The following is an 18,407-nucleotide window of genomic DNA, read 5'->3' on the forward strand; positions in this document are numbered from 1 at the left end:
TTCCCATTCAGGGTCATATCTTCAGTACGACAACACTCAGCTAACTACCACCCCTGCACTCTAATCCTCATCCTCCATACTTTTCTATCCATGGTCATATCCTTAGTTAGCCGACGATATGTCATGTCCTGTCTAATCACCTCTCATCAATTTTTCTTCGGCCTACCTCTACCTCTCCTAAAACCTGATATAGCAAACCTCTCACACCTCCTTACCGGTGCATTCACATACCTCCTCTCCGCATGCCGGAACCATCTTAGCCTCGGTTCGCTCATCTTGTCCGCCACGAAAGCCACTCCCACCTTGTTTTGTATAATTTCGTTCCTAATATTATCTCTCCTAGTATGCCACACATTAAAATCCTCATCTTTGCTACCTTCATCTTTTGAACGTGTGCATTCTTAACTGGACAACAATCTGCCCATACAAATTAATCAATGTATAATTCTACCTTATGTATTTCTTAACTATGGTAAAATATTGGCATGGCAATCCCTTTAGCTGGTTGAGGGTGCACTTTTGACAAGTCTAATTTAGCGAGATTTACTTCGAAAGACTGGTTTGATTGATCTTTAAGTAAAATTTGGAATTGAAAAAATGTTTAACTTCCATAAACTTTTGCTTAAACGCATACATAACAGTTTCTAATTAAACAAATTGTTTGCCTAATACAATAGTAGAAGTGCAACTTGTGGGATCCTATCGTCCCCAATTTTTTTTTTTTTTGGTCCTCATCCCAACACCATTAGGGAGGTCAAAGTGAAAGGCTTCCTATACATAGATTCAAATGAAAGGAATTGGAGAAATTTGATACTTTCGCAATTCAAGAGAAGCACAATAAATGGTTTGTCATTAAAGTCATAGGAGTCATAACTCGAGAGTAGGTGCACATTTTTTCCATTATTAAAAGCCTACACACCATTTTCCTTCAAGATAGTCCACTTGCTTACGAATACGAATTTTTTTGAAATTCCGCCAGTAAAAGGAAAAAAAGTACTCCAAAAATTTCAAATTTTCATCGAAAAAATTTGAGTTAGTGGTCCAAAATTTCAAACAGAGGAATCCACGGGAAAGCAATAAAAAAAGTCAGGGGGGTGAAAACGAAAATACAGAAAAAAACAGATGCAAACATAATTAAGTAGATATGGACACAGCTCATCTTATAAAAACTTAAATTCACAAAAATATCATCTTTAAATCCGATCTTACCCTAGTTTTTTTTTTGGCTGCAATTATACGCACTTACCCCACCCCCCGCTCCTCCAACGGTCCAATCTAAATCCATTTTCTTCCCCAAATACCCATCTAAATCTAACCCCTTTATTTCTTCTATTTTCCTCTCTCTACTATACACACACAAAAACCCACTTTCTTTTCTTGATTTCTCCTCTGAAAAATTCACCATTCTGTGTCTTCAAAAACCCTTTTTATAAATTTATATACATGCCCTTATGGACCCATCCATAGATCTACCGACCACCACTGAACCACCATCGTTTAACCCAGCTCAACTAGTTGTTAACCATGGCCCCCCTACCCCCACCCCACCCCCAACTCAACCCTTACCCCAACCCCCTCCTCCCACCCACCCCACTCCTTCTTTCTCGACTACCCACCCGGATTATGCTGAGGTACGACTAGAATTTTGTGGGTTTTGCTTCTGTTTGACTAATGGTTGATTCTTGATTTTTTTTTTTAATTTTTTTTTTTACGTGTGACAGATGATAACGGCAGCGATAACGGCGTTAAAGGAGAAAGAAGGGTCAAGCAGGATAGCTATATCGAAGTATATAGACAGAGTTTACTCAAATCTACCACCAAATCACTCAGCTTTGTTGACTCACCATCTTAAGCGTTTGAAGAACTCTGGTTATCTTGCTATGGTTAAACACTCTTACATGCTTGCTGTACCTGGATCTGCTCCACCACCACCCCCATCTACTAACGCCGTTGATTCTAACGGAAGTGACGTGTCTGCTTTTACTAAAAGAAAACCAGGTCGTCCACCTAAGCTGAAACCCGAGGCCCAACAACAACCTCAAGCCCAGTTTCAAGATCAATTTCAAGCTCAACTTCAGGCCCAGTTACAAGCCCAACAACAACACCAAGCCCAGTTTCAAGTCCAACCTCAATTCCAAACCCAACCTCAATTCATCCAACAACCACCACAGTACGGACAACAACCGCAGTACCAGGCTCATATCCAGTTCCAACATGACCCGTTACTCCAAAATCAGCTCCAGTTTCAACCCCAACAAAACCCACAAGCATATCCTGCTCCTGAAGCCCAAAATTATGCGAATATCGGGGCTGAGTCTGTGTTCGTTTCTCTTGGGCTAGCTGATGGGCCTGTTGGTGTTCAAAATCCAGGTGGTTCTGTTCCTCCCGGTGCTGGATCTGTAGCAGCTCCGGCACCTGAAGGGAGCACGCCGAAGAAACGACCTGGTCGTCCTCGTAAAGATGGTTCCACCGTAGTCAAGCCTACGGTGAAACCAAAATTACCTGACCCGAGTGGTGGTACGAAAAGGCGACCTGGTCGTCCTCCTAAGAGTGGTGGGGTTAATGCTTCACCTGGATCAGGTTCCGGTGCGAAGCCTAGAGGACGACCAAGGAAAGGTTCTACTCCTGGTCGACGAGGCCGACCAAGGAAGAATCCAGCCGTTGCTACCAACATTCCTGCTGGTGCTCCAAATATGGCTAATGTTCCTACTGGTGGTGACCCGAGTGGGGCAATACTTACCCCTAAACGACGTGGAAGGCCACCAAGGGCTAGTCAAGGTGGAGCTGCTGCTGTTGGTGTAACTGATGTGCCTATTGCTGCTGCTTTTGATTCTGAGGAGTTTAATAATACTGTTGGTGGTGGTACTAATGGGGCTATGCAGCCCCTTGGAAAGCGACGTGGACGGCCTCCGAAGTCTTACAGCAGTCCAGCAGCCGTTGCTAATACGGTTAAGAGACAAAGGAAGCTTTCGGGAAAACCGCTGGGTCGACCTAGAAAGGTATTTCCTTCCTTTATTTAACGGTATTGATACTTGGGTTATAGCTATTATGGTGGATTGGTGTTCTTTAATCTCTATTTTTGCAACTAAAAAGACGATACAAGATACTTTTGCTGAAAAATATGCTTTATTATAAATCAGTTGCCTTACATTTCCATATGAACATGTGTAGGTTGCGAGTATTATGCAATTATAATTAACGAGCAGGAAAAAAGTAAAAGTGTACAAACTTTAATATCCATTTTTCAGGATCCCCATAAGGAGAAATACAATCACCTAACTTTTAGGGGAAAGTGTTTATTCAACAAACGCATCATGTATAAATATTAACTAATTAATTGAAGTATTCATTGATAAAAAAGATATATTAGTTACAAAATAGAACAATGGTTATAATTTTTACCTTATAAAATAAAAAAATAGAACAATAGTTAGTCCGTTACAGTTAATAGAAGTGAGAATGATTACTACCTGACATAAAATGTTTCACAATATATTGAGCATTTTTTTAAAATCCAAGTATGATGTTGTATTCTTATTCTATATATAACAGTTTAACACACGTTATGCAGGAATTAACAATTAGAACTAATATAACAGTTAACATGAACATATCATGTACTCACTCTGCCCCACTTTATGTGATGCAGTTACTATTTGGAGAGTCGAACAATTTTTTTTTTTTTTTTTTTTGAAATGATATAAAGTTTTTTTCATATGCTTTTTAAATAGGTTCAATTGTAAATTTTTGTAACTTATACTCCCTCCGTCCCAATTGGTGTGAAGGTGTTTGACTTAGCGCAGGGTTTAAGAAAAAAAAAATAAGACTTCTGAAACTTGTAGTCTAAAATGAGCTATGAATATTTGTGTGGTTGTAAATCATTTCATTAAGGGTAATATAGGTATTTTAAAGTTAAATTGTTAATAAATATAAAAAGGTGTCATTTTTTTGGGACGGACTAAAAAGGAAAGAGTTTCATATAAATTGGGATAGAGGGAATATTACTTTTTATGCTGTTTTTAAATATGTAAACAAATTAAAAAACTTGTACATTATCTTCGAATTCACTCTAAATATTAGATAGTTTGATTCTCGTACTCCGAATTGTCTCACATAAATACAATGAACATGCACATATTATATTATTTTTTTATATTTAACAATTACCAACATGCACAATCAGCCAACTTTTTGGGGAGAATATTTATTCAACAAACACATCAGATATAAATATTAACTAGTTGGATAATTGTTTTGGTTTAGTGGTAAGAGCACAACAAATGATGTGTGGGTTAGGTGCACATTACGGGTTCAAACCCAGGTGGAGGAAAAAGCTTAGTATTTAAATGGAGAAAGGTAGAGGGGCGGGCTCATATCCATCAAGTTCTGAACCTTGCGCCACAGCCTCTTGGGGATTTCTCTGTTTATTTAATAAAATGATCTCTAAATATTTCCTTTATTGAATAAAAAGTATTACTAATTATTATAAGTAGAACAATATAAATCCTCTATTATGGAAATGAGAATGATTATACCTAATATAAAATTTCTCAGAATATTTTCTCCCCAATATATTGGGTAAATGTAACATCCAAGTACGTTATTGTATTCTTAGCTTATATGTAATACTAATTAAGATGCATATATCGGTAGCACATAAGTTTATATTTGGTGGGTTACTTTTACATTCTTCTATTTAAGGAAATAAATTAAGCTGGGGTTACACCTTTCATGAAGAAAAAAAAACCAACACTAAAATGTACAATTCGCCTTGAATGTATGTTTCCACTTTCAGCTGTTGCTTGGTGTTGGTTGGATCACTGTTTTGTTGGTTAGGGGACAAAGCGAAGAAGAGCACAAGATTGACGAAGATGGACAATTAGCACAATAGAAGAAGGGGAGGGTTGATTAGAAAGAACTAGCTAATGGACACTTAAATGCTTCAAAATTGTGTCCGAGTTTATAGTTATACTTTTTTATTTTTTTTTATTTTTTTATTGTTACATAATATATTTTGCTGGTAAGTAAAACGATTAAACCAATTAAACTGAAGAAATATATTAAAAGTAGGAAAGTTGGTATCTGAGTGACTGAACCTCATTGTCTTCTGGTTTTAGCTTCCAGCCCATTCTTTTCCTCTCCTCCCTAAACATTTTTCTTGTGTTCAATTTTGTTTATTTTGTGTTACCATTCTTGTGCATGTAAAAGCTAATTGACTGACTTGTGTAATTTTTTTTGCTGAATGAAACAAGATTCTTTATTTGAACTTGTTTGGGTCTTTCCACTTCTGTTGCTTCCTGCAATGAGAGATTTCACATATTTAAGTTTTCATGTCTATTTGTTCTTATTTGAATTATTCCTATCTTAATCCTTCCAAATATTTTGGTTCGTAGAATGTGACATCCCCTGCAGTTTCGGACCCCAAGTTGGTGGTGGCTTATGAAGAACTAAAGAGCAAACTTGAACACATGGTAAGTCGTCGTGAAACAGCTATTTTTAGCTTAATCTACATACAATTGGGTTGATATAAACAATTTTGAAAACATTTGCAGCAATCAAGAATCAGGGAAGCAGCAAATGCGCTGAAGCCATGCTTAAATGCTGAAACACCAGCAACTGCTCTCGCAGCAATGCAAGAGTTAGAAGAGTTAGCAGCACCAGCAGGGGTAAATCCTATGCAACAAATTTGATAAGGAAAAAAAAAGATGCTGCAGAGATGGAGGTAGTGCTTAAACTCAAGAGTGTGACATTAATCAAGGCTGGAAACTGTGAAAATCAAGGAAGTTTCAGTGCAGAGCTAGTTGTTGGTGACAGGACTAAGATGCGCTTAGACTTGTATTCTGTCACTGTCGATTTATTAGGTTAATCAGGATTTGATATTCCGTTGCACAGTATGCAGTATGTTGTAGTTCTAACTGTATTTGTAGTTGATTTCGTCATTTGAGAAGTACCTTATCTGCTAATTTTGTTAATGACAATTAAGGGAGACAATCGTGTTCTTTGGGGTATGCATACTCTCGAGTATGTTGGGTGGATGGAAATTGCCTTTGCCAGGTTTATAATGCCTCTCTTTGGGATCTGTATGGCTCATCAATTGTTGTGTTTTGGAATGTTACAAATGCATTTGAGCTTATGTGGATTATCTGCTCCTCCAAACAAGATCTCGATTTATTCGAGATTGATGTGTAATGGTTGTTAACAATTAAATTATCATTGGAGTTATTTGTCTGATTTTTAGTCTTGCAAATCGAGAATTATACGAAGAATTTTAAAGTTTGAGGCATATTCGAGCAACTATTTTTATATAGCTTATGAATCTTGAACAGGATTTTTTTTTGGTTAATGTACATGCTCCAATCTTGAATCAGATGAAATTGAACATGGGATACACAATACTTGTTCCCAGGGGCGAATCTAGAAGCCTGGTTCACTTGAACCTAGTAGCTCTTGTTTATATATATATATATATATATTAAAAATTACTAAATAACTAAATTTTTATACTATATAAGCATGAGTTTGGAGGTGATTTTGTCATCCACCTCCAACTCATGTAAAAAAAAAACGGTAGACCCCATGTTTTAAAAAATCAAGTAATATTAAAAGAAAAAAAACATGTGAACCCCGATCAAGCAATATTCATTTAATTTTCAAAGTATCCCCTATTAAGTTAATAATGGTGATTAATTTTTCAAAAGTAGTTCTAAATATATTATTATCAAGCTTCATTTTTTAAAAGTTACTATTACAACTGATTACATTTTGTAGTTCCATAGGTGATATCTTACCTCACTAACTATAATTCTATAATCAAATTAATTGAATATTATTACAACTGATAAAATAAATTACTCGGATGTTTATTGTAGTACTGTTTAATATCCTAAAAAGAAACTAAGATGGATATTACATTCTCAAAAGGCATTTTCCAATGTCTTAAGTTTCTAATTATGTACGGAGCACCATAATAGCCAAAATAATTTATTAGTACATACTTATGATAGGTTAAGTAAAAATAAAAGATAGAAATCTTATACCGCATTTATGCCCATGTTATATGACACAATATGCATAATCACCATGTGTAAAAAGTTTCACATTTTAGCCTATGGGAATGGTAGATCAAATGACATTTCCGTATTTAGAAGTAGTTAAACATTCAATAAATTTTGAAATTCTGGTTCAAATTTGATTAACACATAGTTTAAAAAGTTTCTATTAGCCTTTTTCTTAAATAAAGTCATATAAACTGAAACAAAGAAATAACATCATGGCACAAATTATTGAACCCGTGCTCCCAAAATTTCTATCTTTACATACGTGACTTTTAAGAAATATTGTAGAATATATCAATTCTTTTTATAATTGCATAAAAATAAAATTATAAATATATGTTGGGCCCGTGCTGGCACGGGCTCTGGTATCTAGTTATTAGATTGGGCACTCAGTTACTATGCTAGTATTAACTTAAGGTTATTATAGAAACTCATTAACTTCAAATCTTGAACCTGTTTTTGTATTTCACTACATTGTTTGGGTTAATGGATAAGTTTTATACTTGTGGGAATTAAGTGGATTCATACGTACGTAGGTGGTGTTACTCTTTAAAGCTAGATTAAGAAAATAGATTAAGTTGAGTAACGTACCACAAAATATGGAAGCAACTACCTGTTATGCACAAAGAAGATTAGTTTCCTTCATTTAACAAAGTACCGGAGAATGAACGACGTACACACAGGCTTCTTCATTCTCCCCTTTCAGGCTTATTTGCATTTTATGGTTTCCTTGCCTTTACTCTTTTTAACTTAACTTTCAAATACTATATTTTTTTTGCAAATCATGTCTAAGTGCCTACTAAAAATCTCCGTCTATATTTGGTGTTCTATATATGCTACAGTAGTTTTTCGGGTTGGCTATTGTAGTGGTGACCTAAATTATCCAAACTAGCACCATTCATTTTTTGTGTGAGGATTTCTTGACTTTTCACTTGCAATTACTTAAGACTATTAGAACAAAATTGATTTAACTACTAACGTGATTATCACAATTGGCTAATAATGTAATCATCAAAGTGCAACTAAAGTTCACATAGAGCAACATCCATATAATGAACCAATATTCCAGTCCAGTCTATTAAGTTGTGAACCTTTTATTTCCTTATTATGTTGGTATTTGATTACCAGCGTTTTGCACAGAGTGTATTGAGTTCCACATTGAAGTGGATGTGGAACTTTGGTTTCCTCATATGGTCTCAGGTAATTGTTACCTCATGAGTTAGTTTTTGCGGTTGAATTAGGCACAAAATTCATTTTTTTTTACAAAGTGAAAAGAAGGGACGAGCATAAATACTTAAATAGAATCTGAATATGATTTTTTGAAGTCAAGTTTGTTGTTACTTTAGCGGAATGAACTTTTACTTTGTAACTTCAGCTGTAATGGTCTATATGTATTTGTGTATCTATGCATGCTTTATTCCTTATTAAGATCAAATTGGCTGGCTATACATGGAGATTATTGGTGTGATGATCTAAAGCTTTTTCATGTACTTTTGCTGGAAAATAGAAAAGGAAGTAAAGGAAACAAAATTATATTCTTCCTGGACCCACAAATTTGAAGCCATGAGAAAGAAAAGTCTAGTATTAATTTTCTTTTCTTGTTTCCATCGAAATCAAACAAAGGAATGAACACAACAATTTCCATTTTTCCTCCCAGTTTCCCTTCTGGTCCTTGCTAGTTTCCAGACAAGAGACATCAGCAAACAATTCCGTCAAACATAAATGGTCCAACGGAGGCTACAAGTTGTAGCCTATAACTTTCCTCTCTTGCTCACTTGCATCAAATGGAGAGTACATTTGATTTGAAAACCAAAAGAAAAAAGAAGACATTTTTTTTAAAAAAAGCAGAGAAACAGATTTTATGTAAATTTAGGGCCCATTTGGCCATGAAATTTTTTCACTTTTTTCCCAAATTTTTTTTCAATTTATTTGGAAATCAACTTTTGACTATGGAAATTCCAAATACAACTTCATTTGAAAAACACCAAAAAATTTATTTTCACTTTCAATACATTCAAATAACCAAATATTCTTTGCAAAAATCATAACCAAATACAACTTCATCTTCAACTCCAACTCCAAAATACCAAATAAAGTGAAAAATATTTGATTTTCATGGCCAAACGCCTATCTAAAAGTTGCATATTTTTATAATTACAAGTATTTAAAAGATGATTTGAAAACACGAGTATAAAAGATGTAATGATTCTATTTTAGTATATAACAATAAAATTTTAGTTGGTGATTTCTCTCGATTTACTTTAGCGTTAGCAAGTGTAAAGTTACCATGTATTTATTTTGAGAGGAGAGAGCAATTATCCGGTAAAATAGTTAAAATGTACAAAAGTTAGCTTGAATAATATTAGTATTAATTAAAAAAAAAAAAAGGGAACGTGTACTTTAATTTTGACCGTTTTATAAGTAGTCTCATTTTTGGCTGCCCTCATTTTTTCAAGATGGGAACTCTTTAAGTTAAGACGTGCTTCAACGCTCAGTTACAAAAGATGGGCAGCGCGTGGGACAACTTGTATAATACAAAATTATATTGCATAATTTTTGGAAAAAGAGAAATTGTAAATATAATGTTTGGACAAATGAGGCCGCCCATGACTATGTCAGACTCCACCTACTCTTCCTCTATTTAAATTTTAAAATTCCTCCTTCTCACATTTTCATTTTCTGATTCCAAAGCACCTTTAACTTTTGCTTATGCCAATCTCAAAAGTTCCAACAATCACTAATTTTTACTTGAAATTTGCAAAACAAAATCAAAAAACATAATGCATATCATATTCTAGGTACACAATTTTCTATCCTAAATACTAGTCATTTTAACAAATTGAATTTGTTTTAAACTAATAGACATTTTAAAAAATTAAGAAGTCATTTATTAGTATTTAGTACTTTTTTTCTTACGATTTACCATTTTTATTATTATTATTATTATTATTATTATTATTATTATTATTATTATTATTAGAACTAATATAGTATTAAGTGAGATATTTAAGGAGGTATATAAAGTAATTTAGACAGATCTTAAATTATTTTTCAAGGATATATATATAATTTTAATAGGCAGATACTCCCTCCGGTCCGAAATAGTTTTTAAGCTTGAGCACATGGATTAAGGAATTTACTAACTCCTAAAGTTAAGAAGACTTTTGACTAAGATACCCTTAATTATGATTTTATTTTCTTTTTAAGTGGACACAATTATTATGGGATATGAGAATGTGTCAAGGACAAATTTGGAAATGAGAACTAAATACTTTTTTAATTTTGTGAAACATCAATTATTTTGGACCAACTCTTAGAGACTAAACCTCAATTATTTTGGATCGGAGGGAGTAATACAGATACTAGATTGTATACGGGTAAAACCGAGGATACAGACATGCTCGGTTTCCCGTTGTCATGGTTATGTTCGGGCACGATACGACCGGCTTATCGAGGATGAGGCTTCGAGCTCGATCTGGAACGAGGCGTAATAATAGAGGCGGTTAACTACCATAAGGAGAAGACCGGAATATCAGCTCTCAACCGGATATTTCAGTCCGTTACCACTTGAATTCTATTCTGGCAAAAAACAATAAGGCAAGCCAAAAACGATGGCATAAATCGGACAAACAATGAACTGAAGAATATTTTGTAAAGGGCAACAAAAGGCGATGAATAGGCCGAATGGAGATTTTTCTTTTCATTTATACATACATATGGTGGATTTACAAAGGCTCAAACTAGCGGCCTTGAAACACAAAAAAAAAAAAAAAAAAAGACCCGCGAGCCTAATCTTCACCCGATCCCTCGGTTTCTTCCCCGACTGACTCAAGGTCGATATCCGAATCCTCGGGGTCTAATACAACCTTTGATTCTGCTTCGAGCTTCTTGGCCTCCTCGATCAGCTCTGATAAGTCCACTCCAGTGGCTTGAACTTCTTCGAGGGTTTCTCTTCGGGACAAGTACCACACGTACTTGGCTCAAAGATTACTGGACTTCTCGGTAGCAGTCACGTCGGCCTTATACTGGTCTAACATATCGTCATAGCCCGAGATCTGGTCAAGAGACTTTCCATGCTCAGCCTGCAGATCGGTGATGACCCGGCTCAGTCTATTTCGTTTAGCTTCGGCTGCAGCAAGCGACAAACTAAGTCCGTTTACTTGTTCCACCGTCGCCCGAAGCTGCTCTCTGAGAACATCCCGCTCGGCTACAGCATCGATTGTCGTTTCTTGAAGGGCATTAAGCTCGGGTTTGATCCCATCAAGCTCCGTCCGAAGTTGATCAATCTAGCTAACGTATGCCCGGGCCTGAGAAGGAGGGGCATTAACATCGGCTATTAAAGATTTATTGTAAACTTCGAGAGCCCTTACCTTTTCTGCCAGCTGGTCACGTTCCTGCTTAGCCTCGGCAGCTTCGTTTCGAGCCGCTGCCAAATCCGACTTAAGGATAGAATGGTCAGGGAGAGACGAGATATATTCCAATTTCTGCCCATACAGATCCATGAGCTCGTCCACTTCCTGACTTTTCCTTTTGAGCTCCTCCTTGAGCCGATCCACTTCGTTCCTGAGCCGGTGGAAGCTTACATGATGAAGCACAGAGGCCTATAAGGGAAAGAGGCGTGGTTATTAAAATGAGGCATGAAATTAAAGCTAAGTGAAAAGAGCATAGGAACAAGACTTATTGAGTTCAACGCCTGCTGAGTCTCGTTGAAAAGGCACGATTCGCTGACTTCAGACATTTTCTTACAGTCCTCTTGGGACACCAGAGGGTACAGATAGCTGGCCACCCCGACCGGCCCCGCTAACATGTTCATATCGACTGGCACCTTGAAAGAGATTAACCTCTTCCGATTCGGATCGGTACTAGGGGCAGGAAAGACATTCTCTAACCTAGGACCGGAATTAACCCCGAAACGGTTGGCTACGGGGATGGATAAATGCTCGAAACCCGACATGCCATGAGCGGGTATTTCATAATTCCCATAACCAGTTGCCCCTTCCGACCCCATTGACTCCTCGGTCATCTTGCCTTTGGCTTTGTCAGCATCGGTGGAAATATCCACCAATTAAGGGGGAGAATCTTGTATGCAAATTATTGTTCTAGACGGGGCCACAGCTTGTATCGGAAGGACAGAACCAATACCATACAAAGGCAGAATGTTAGGTACCTTTGAGCCCAGTACGGAGGAAGCTTCCTTCGATCCAGCGGCTACGGCTGGAAGCCTTCCCGAGCCGTGAGTAGGAATGTGCTCTGTCATAAAGTCTTTATATGTCCCGACCTTCGACGTGATGTTCCCTACTTCCATCGGTCTCGGGACATCCCTCGAACCCGTCAAAATTGAACTTGAGCTTTCCACCAAGGGTAGAGTAATCTCATTAGAACCGGTAAGCTCTTGCTCAAGGAGCTCATCGGTAAGTTACCTGGTCCTCATCATCGGAATGATCTGATGGTTGACCGACGACATTAGCGTCCAGAGCCCAGGCCGAGACATCTTCCATAGAAGTCTCTCTGATGGTGAGCCTCGATATTTTCCTGGCCTCGAAAAGAGCTCGAGAAGACTCGGAGGACCGCTTTTTCCTCCTCTCTTCTTTGTCTCCCTGATCAGGAGCTTCGATATCTTGCTCATCTGCCGAGGCCTCAGCAACCTCTTGGACTCGAATTTTTGTGCCCTTTGATAGACATGTGAAGCGAAGAAGAACAGTTTTAACCTATCAAACATATTATAACACGTAAAGAAGACGAAACAGCGCTCTAAGAGAAGGACTTACCGTGAGTTCCGGCCTCCTACCGGTACCGAGATAAACGTCGCCAAGGGCGGTCGGCATAAGTGAGTTGGGAACAGATCTTCCCAATCCATTGATCAATGTTAGGAACCGCACCAAGGGTTCGAACAAGTGCTATATACACACGAGCAAATCAAGTGGTCAGTGTAGGTACAGACATGTGATCATATCACACCAAAGTAAAGTTACTTACGGTTTGGGTTCCATCTCTCAGGAAATGGCAACTTGTCAGCGAGAATTAGGTCCGTTGTCCTGATTCGGACAAATCTGCGCTGCTAGCCTCAGTCTCTATCTTCGTCCAGACCGGAGAAGGGTGCCTTTCTGGCTCATTTTGAGAGTTTAATCATGCCCCCTCTGAAAACACGGTGACTATATAGCCCGAGTAGATGGTGCACCATAAACGGAATATTCACGTTTGTAGTGAAATAACGGAGGAGCACAACAATCCTCCAAAATGACGGATGAATCTGGCCGAGGGTAATATCATACCGTTTGCAAAAATCCACTACCATGGGATCGAGTGTGCTAAATGTGAAAGGATAGGTATAAACACTTAAATATCCTTCCACATAGGTCGTTATAGCTTCATTCTAATCGGGAATAACGACCTCCTTACCCTTCCTCCCGTAATCTGCCTTGACCTGTTCGAGTTTACTCTGGGGTATCATGGACAAATAGTCCGATATTTCGACACCCCGATCCCCTTGTTGAGAAGGTTTCTCGACCTTGAAATCCTGGATGGTCGAGCAATCTTGAGGAATGAGGTCCGTCAGTACAGGCTCCCGGTTTTGGAGCCGAGGAGGTCTCACCGGTTTTAGCTTTTGAATATTTGCTCGTCATTACGGAAGAATGAAGGTATGAAGGTTTGAATGAAGGTTTGAAGATTGGGTAAAGGACTGATAAGGAGATATGAAGATATGAAGGTTTGAAGATATGAGGGTCAGCGTATCAAAAGCACACGAAGGTAAAATTCTCTTTGGTAAAAGTCAGAAAGTAAAAAATGGAAGAGAAAACTTGCTTTTATAAAGTGGGGCCGAGATGGTTCGCCTCCCATAACCGTCTTCAGAGCCAATAAGGTCTTGACACGTGCCGATGTCAGATGGATGTGACGGATGTGACCTTGATCTTATCTAACCATGGGAAGCGTACGCGAGAAGGAACCGGGTCGCCCCTCTTGATCAACAGATCGTACGTGAGCAGATCGCCCTTCCGATGAGACCTAGGTCGGGCTCTCACACCAATACCGCTGTAATCAAGTAAAGCTTCCATATCGATCGCAAAGGATGTGTTCCTGAACCAGTTGCGGTCGAGTACAAAAAATAAAATATTCGAGCATGGCGGCCGGTAGCGAAACATTTCGAATTTTGGTGAATTATAGAACAAGTGACAATTGATCGAATATTGCAAAGACATATACAAAGGTTCAGGTACAAGCAACACACATGGAATGCACAATAAGGTCCAATAAAAACCAATTCGTAAAGTTCCATTAAAGGTCGTTCTATTTCACAAAATTCCAACTTCGTCGGATACATCAGTCCATCAGGAAAAAACAGGAGAAGCCCTACTCTACGGCTATAAATTGAAAAACAAAAGTAAGACAACAACACCCTTAGCCGACTTAGCAAGTCAAAGGTTGAGATCTTTAGCCTATCTTACGAGATGCGGCGATGATGCGTGATACCGATTAAGCATCTCCACGACCTGCACTAGAGGCAAATGAACCAGGGATATTTAGCTCCGGTAAATCTTCTTTATCAAGCACTATTGTTGGCGGAGTTTCCCCAAAAGGCATTTCCCGATGGGTCTCCATGATATGACGGGTTCGAACTCGAGATCTAACCCCCGAATGCCCAACCGGGAAGCTTTAGTCTCTATGCGCCCGGGTGCCCTTGGTGGCGTGATACGCTCAAATTACACCTATTAATGGTATAACGCGAACGTTGTCAAATATAGTAACCCAACAAGGTTGGGGTTGAATCCCACAGGGAATATGGTGTGAAAAGGTTACTAAAGTCGTAGGGTGCTAAGCTTAGGTCTAATGTCTTAATCCGATGGTTTTGGTAATAGTTGGTTTTTCTATGACTAATTGCTGTCTACTTGCTTTGGTGAAAATTTATGGTAAAAGAAACTAAGGTCGTGTCCCCGTTAGATAGAGTGTATGATCATGAGTATTGATCTTGATATGCTTTTAATGGATCATTATATGAATGCACTTAATCTCTATATGAATCTCTACTATTTCCCAATAAATAAAGATTATCTTTTTTTTTTATTTTCCCAAATATAAGAAAGTAACTATGAAGAACGATTAATCATGCCAAATAAATTTTTCTTATTTCTAAGTGAATTTATTAAACAAAGTTTAAAGCTTTGAGTCCTTATTATTTATTCTTACCAACCCTAATTATTTTCCCAAATAAATCAAGGTTTATGGCTTTAATCAATGTTTGCAACCATTAATTATGAATGAAGAATGAAGAATAAATAAACCCTAATAATCCATTATGTGTATATCAATCACAACCCAATCACACAACACCCATCATTGGGCTCACAACCCTAGTAAGGAAATTTAGCTACTCATGACAAAGAGCAAGAAATAAGGAATTGAAGAATTCATAATTGCTTACTTTGGAAGAAAAAAGGAATTGATAATACTTGATTTGATGTTTGAACCTTCAAAAACTAGAGAGTAGTTAATGTTCTAAGCCAAAAGTCAACATATAATAACTGATAACTATTAAAACCCTACAATGACTATTTATAGGTTCTGAAAACGTGAAAGTTGCAGATTTTCAGTTTGGTCCCCGTCGATACGAAATACGGTCCGTAAAGTGACATACGGACCGTAAACCAGTTTACGGCCAGGTCTTCCTTCCAATTTTGAGCAACTTCAATCTCTTGAGATACGGACCGTAAATTGGTTTACGGTCCGTAAACTGCCCATTCGTCTTTCAACATCCAAAACTTCGACTTTCTGCCAGATGCTCGAATGGTTAAATACGCTTTGAAATACGGACCGTAAAGTGGAATACGGTCCGTAAAAGTTGTTCGTAAATCACCATTTCCTCAGCCTGCCTTTCTGGTTCTTCTTATTTTTTAATACGCCCATGGAATACGACCTGTGTTTAAGAATACGGACCGTAAACTGAGTTTACGACCACTTATGCACTTTTAACTGTTTTCATTCTGAATCTGTTCCGTTTCCTGAAAAACACTAAAAACCACGTAAAATCACATAGACTTGCTTAAAAACAAGTAAAACTTATAGCAGAAAAGCATCGATTGTGGCGTAAAATCACGCCATATCATGGCGCAGATGCTCTTCTTCCCTGAACGACATCCTCAGCTACCGACTTTCCCTTGGAAACTCTTCTCGTCTGAAGCCCTGAAAAGAAAATACATTGGATTGAGACATAGTACAGGGGAGTGAGAGTCGAAATAATCGAGTTAAGGAATTATCGTGATTTTTGCCTTTCCACCCTTCGGGTGCCATTCTTCTCCAAGAACGACCTATGCTACGAGAACCTCGGAGAAGGGCAACCACCCATTCAAAGATAGCCATATCAAGCTCGGGTTTAACCGGATTTAGTGAAGGATTCCACGCCTTAGGAAAATCGGTAGACGATGGACGGTGAAGTTGAGCTGTGCGTATCATCACAAACCAATGAAGCCACCCTCGGTCATAATCATCTTCGGGGTCAATTAGGCGTCGACTTCCCCTGGGAAGCATATGAACAATCCCCCCTCGGATCACCCGAGGTATGTATATATAAAGTAGATGGTCAAGGGTGAAGGTAACCCCGGCTACATTAGCCAATTTCTCAATACAGTACACAAGTCTCTAAATCTGCGAGGCGATCTGTCCGATACCGACGACAGAAGTCCTCGATCACTCGATGAACGGGGGGAGTGAACCCAATGGCAAAAGATAAGTGTATGACAACGAGTAACCGACAACATGGTGATTTATTTCACACCATTCCCAGTAGGGCGAACGTCAACATCTGCGCTTAAGTTGCAATCTTCCCTGACTGCAGTAATGGTGCCATCATCGATACAAGATTCGAAGTTCTCCACCGGATCAAAATGGTGAAGAATTTTGCAGTCGTTCGTATAGATAAATCCTGACGGAAGAACACCAGCAGCGAGAGATTCTAACTCCTTATCAGAACCAGCGGCTCCCGTTGACGGCGTGAACGAATGTTGATCTTCACCTTGAGTCAATAATGGAACGTAAGACATATTCATAGAAGGTTTTCCTTAACAGTAAATGGTCACACCCTGATGAAAGAAGATTCAAGATCCGAGGAGTGCTACGAGCTCAATAGGAATCGCAGTAAGGTTTTTGAGGAGGAGCAAAGTGAGATTTGAAGAAGTTTAGATGCATGAGAAAGGAAGAACACATGGGCTTTATATAGAAAGAAAATCAAGAGGTCTCCTAAAAGGATTTGGCGGCTGGGTAATGATGACCTAGCATCGGGCAGAGTAAGATGTTGACTAGAAAATTTTGTCCTAGATAGTTGGAGGCGGCTGTTCAGCTTTATTTGGGTCCATTTCCCGCTGTAAAAATTTTTACATCGGGAAATAGGGGGACTATCTGTATAAGGGTAAAACCGAGGATATGAACATGCTCGGTTTCCCGTTGTCATGGTTATGTTCGGGCACAATACGACCGGCTTATCGAGGATGAGGCTTCGAGCTCGATCTGGAACGAGGCGTAATAGGAGAGGCGGTTAACTACCATAAGGAGAAGACCGGAATATCCGCCCTCAACCGGATATTTCGACGTCGATCTCGGCAACAGTTGTCACTAGATTTCTTTTCCTTACTTAGAATTGTACTAGGGTTAGGACTCCTCTATCATATAAAGAGGAGGTCCCCATCCATTTGAGGGGGTTCGGCAACAAAAGAGAGAAAGGGTTCATTGAAAAAAGCAATAGAATTATCTGAGTTCATCCATATTTTTTTCTAAATTTATCTTCATTATTCATTGGGTAAGCACCCGACAAAGGGGTTCGACCTCGATTCCGATAACCGAGGCCAGTCATCATTAATATTTGGTTAGATCTGCTTCTTTATTTACTTATTCGTTTATCTCGTAATTGTTGACACCCAATTTTGTCCCGCCTCTCCTCCGAAATACCTATTTACGCTTCTAATATTTTGGGAAAATTAAAAAAATATATATTTATATTTTACTATAATTTTTAGCCTCTTATTAATACTCACGTTTTATTATTCTATTACAGTTACTATTATTATTATTATTATTATTATTATTATTATTATTATTGTTATTATTTACTATTATTATTATTTTATCATTTTAGCACATTTTACCGATTTACGCACTCACATCGCATTTATCTTCGCCTAATTAAATAATAATTTTATTTACTGTGGATTTTCGAAATATTATTGCACGGCTATTACAACGCCATTTTTATTATCTGAGCACTAATAATTGCACATTTTATATTAAGTAATATTTTAACACAAGTTATTTAAATAAGTCTTTTATTTAAATGTAGTAGCCCAATCAACTCATATTATTTTCGGATCA

At 37.9% G+C, this 18,407-nt stretch overlaps 1 protein-coding gene across 1 annotated transcript; it reads left to right on the forward strand.

The window, feature by feature from the left end:
* The first annotated feature begins 1,212 nt into the window (after positions 1–1,212).
* Positions 1,213–6,133, forward strand: LOC132633247 (uncharacterized). The gene is made up of 4 exons (XM_060349525.1): positions 1,213–1,631; positions 1,722–2,999; positions 5,394–5,471; positions 5,553–6,133. Exons 1-4 carry the CDS (start codon positions 1,452–1,454, stop codon positions 5,688–5,690), a joined length of 1,674 nt encoding a protein of 557 aa, XP_060205508.1. The 5' UTR covers positions 1,213–1,451; the 3' UTR covers positions 5,691–6,133.
* Positions 6,134–18,407: the final 12,274 nt, after the last annotated feature.

Source organism: Lycium barbarum, chromosome 3 (assembly GCF_019175385.1).
Source record: "Lycium barbarum isolate Lr01 chromosome 3, ASM1917538v2, whole genome shotgun sequence".
NCBI classification, from domain to species: Eukaryota; Viridiplantae; Streptophyta; class Magnoliopsida; order Solanales; family Solanaceae; genus Lycium; species Lycium barbarum.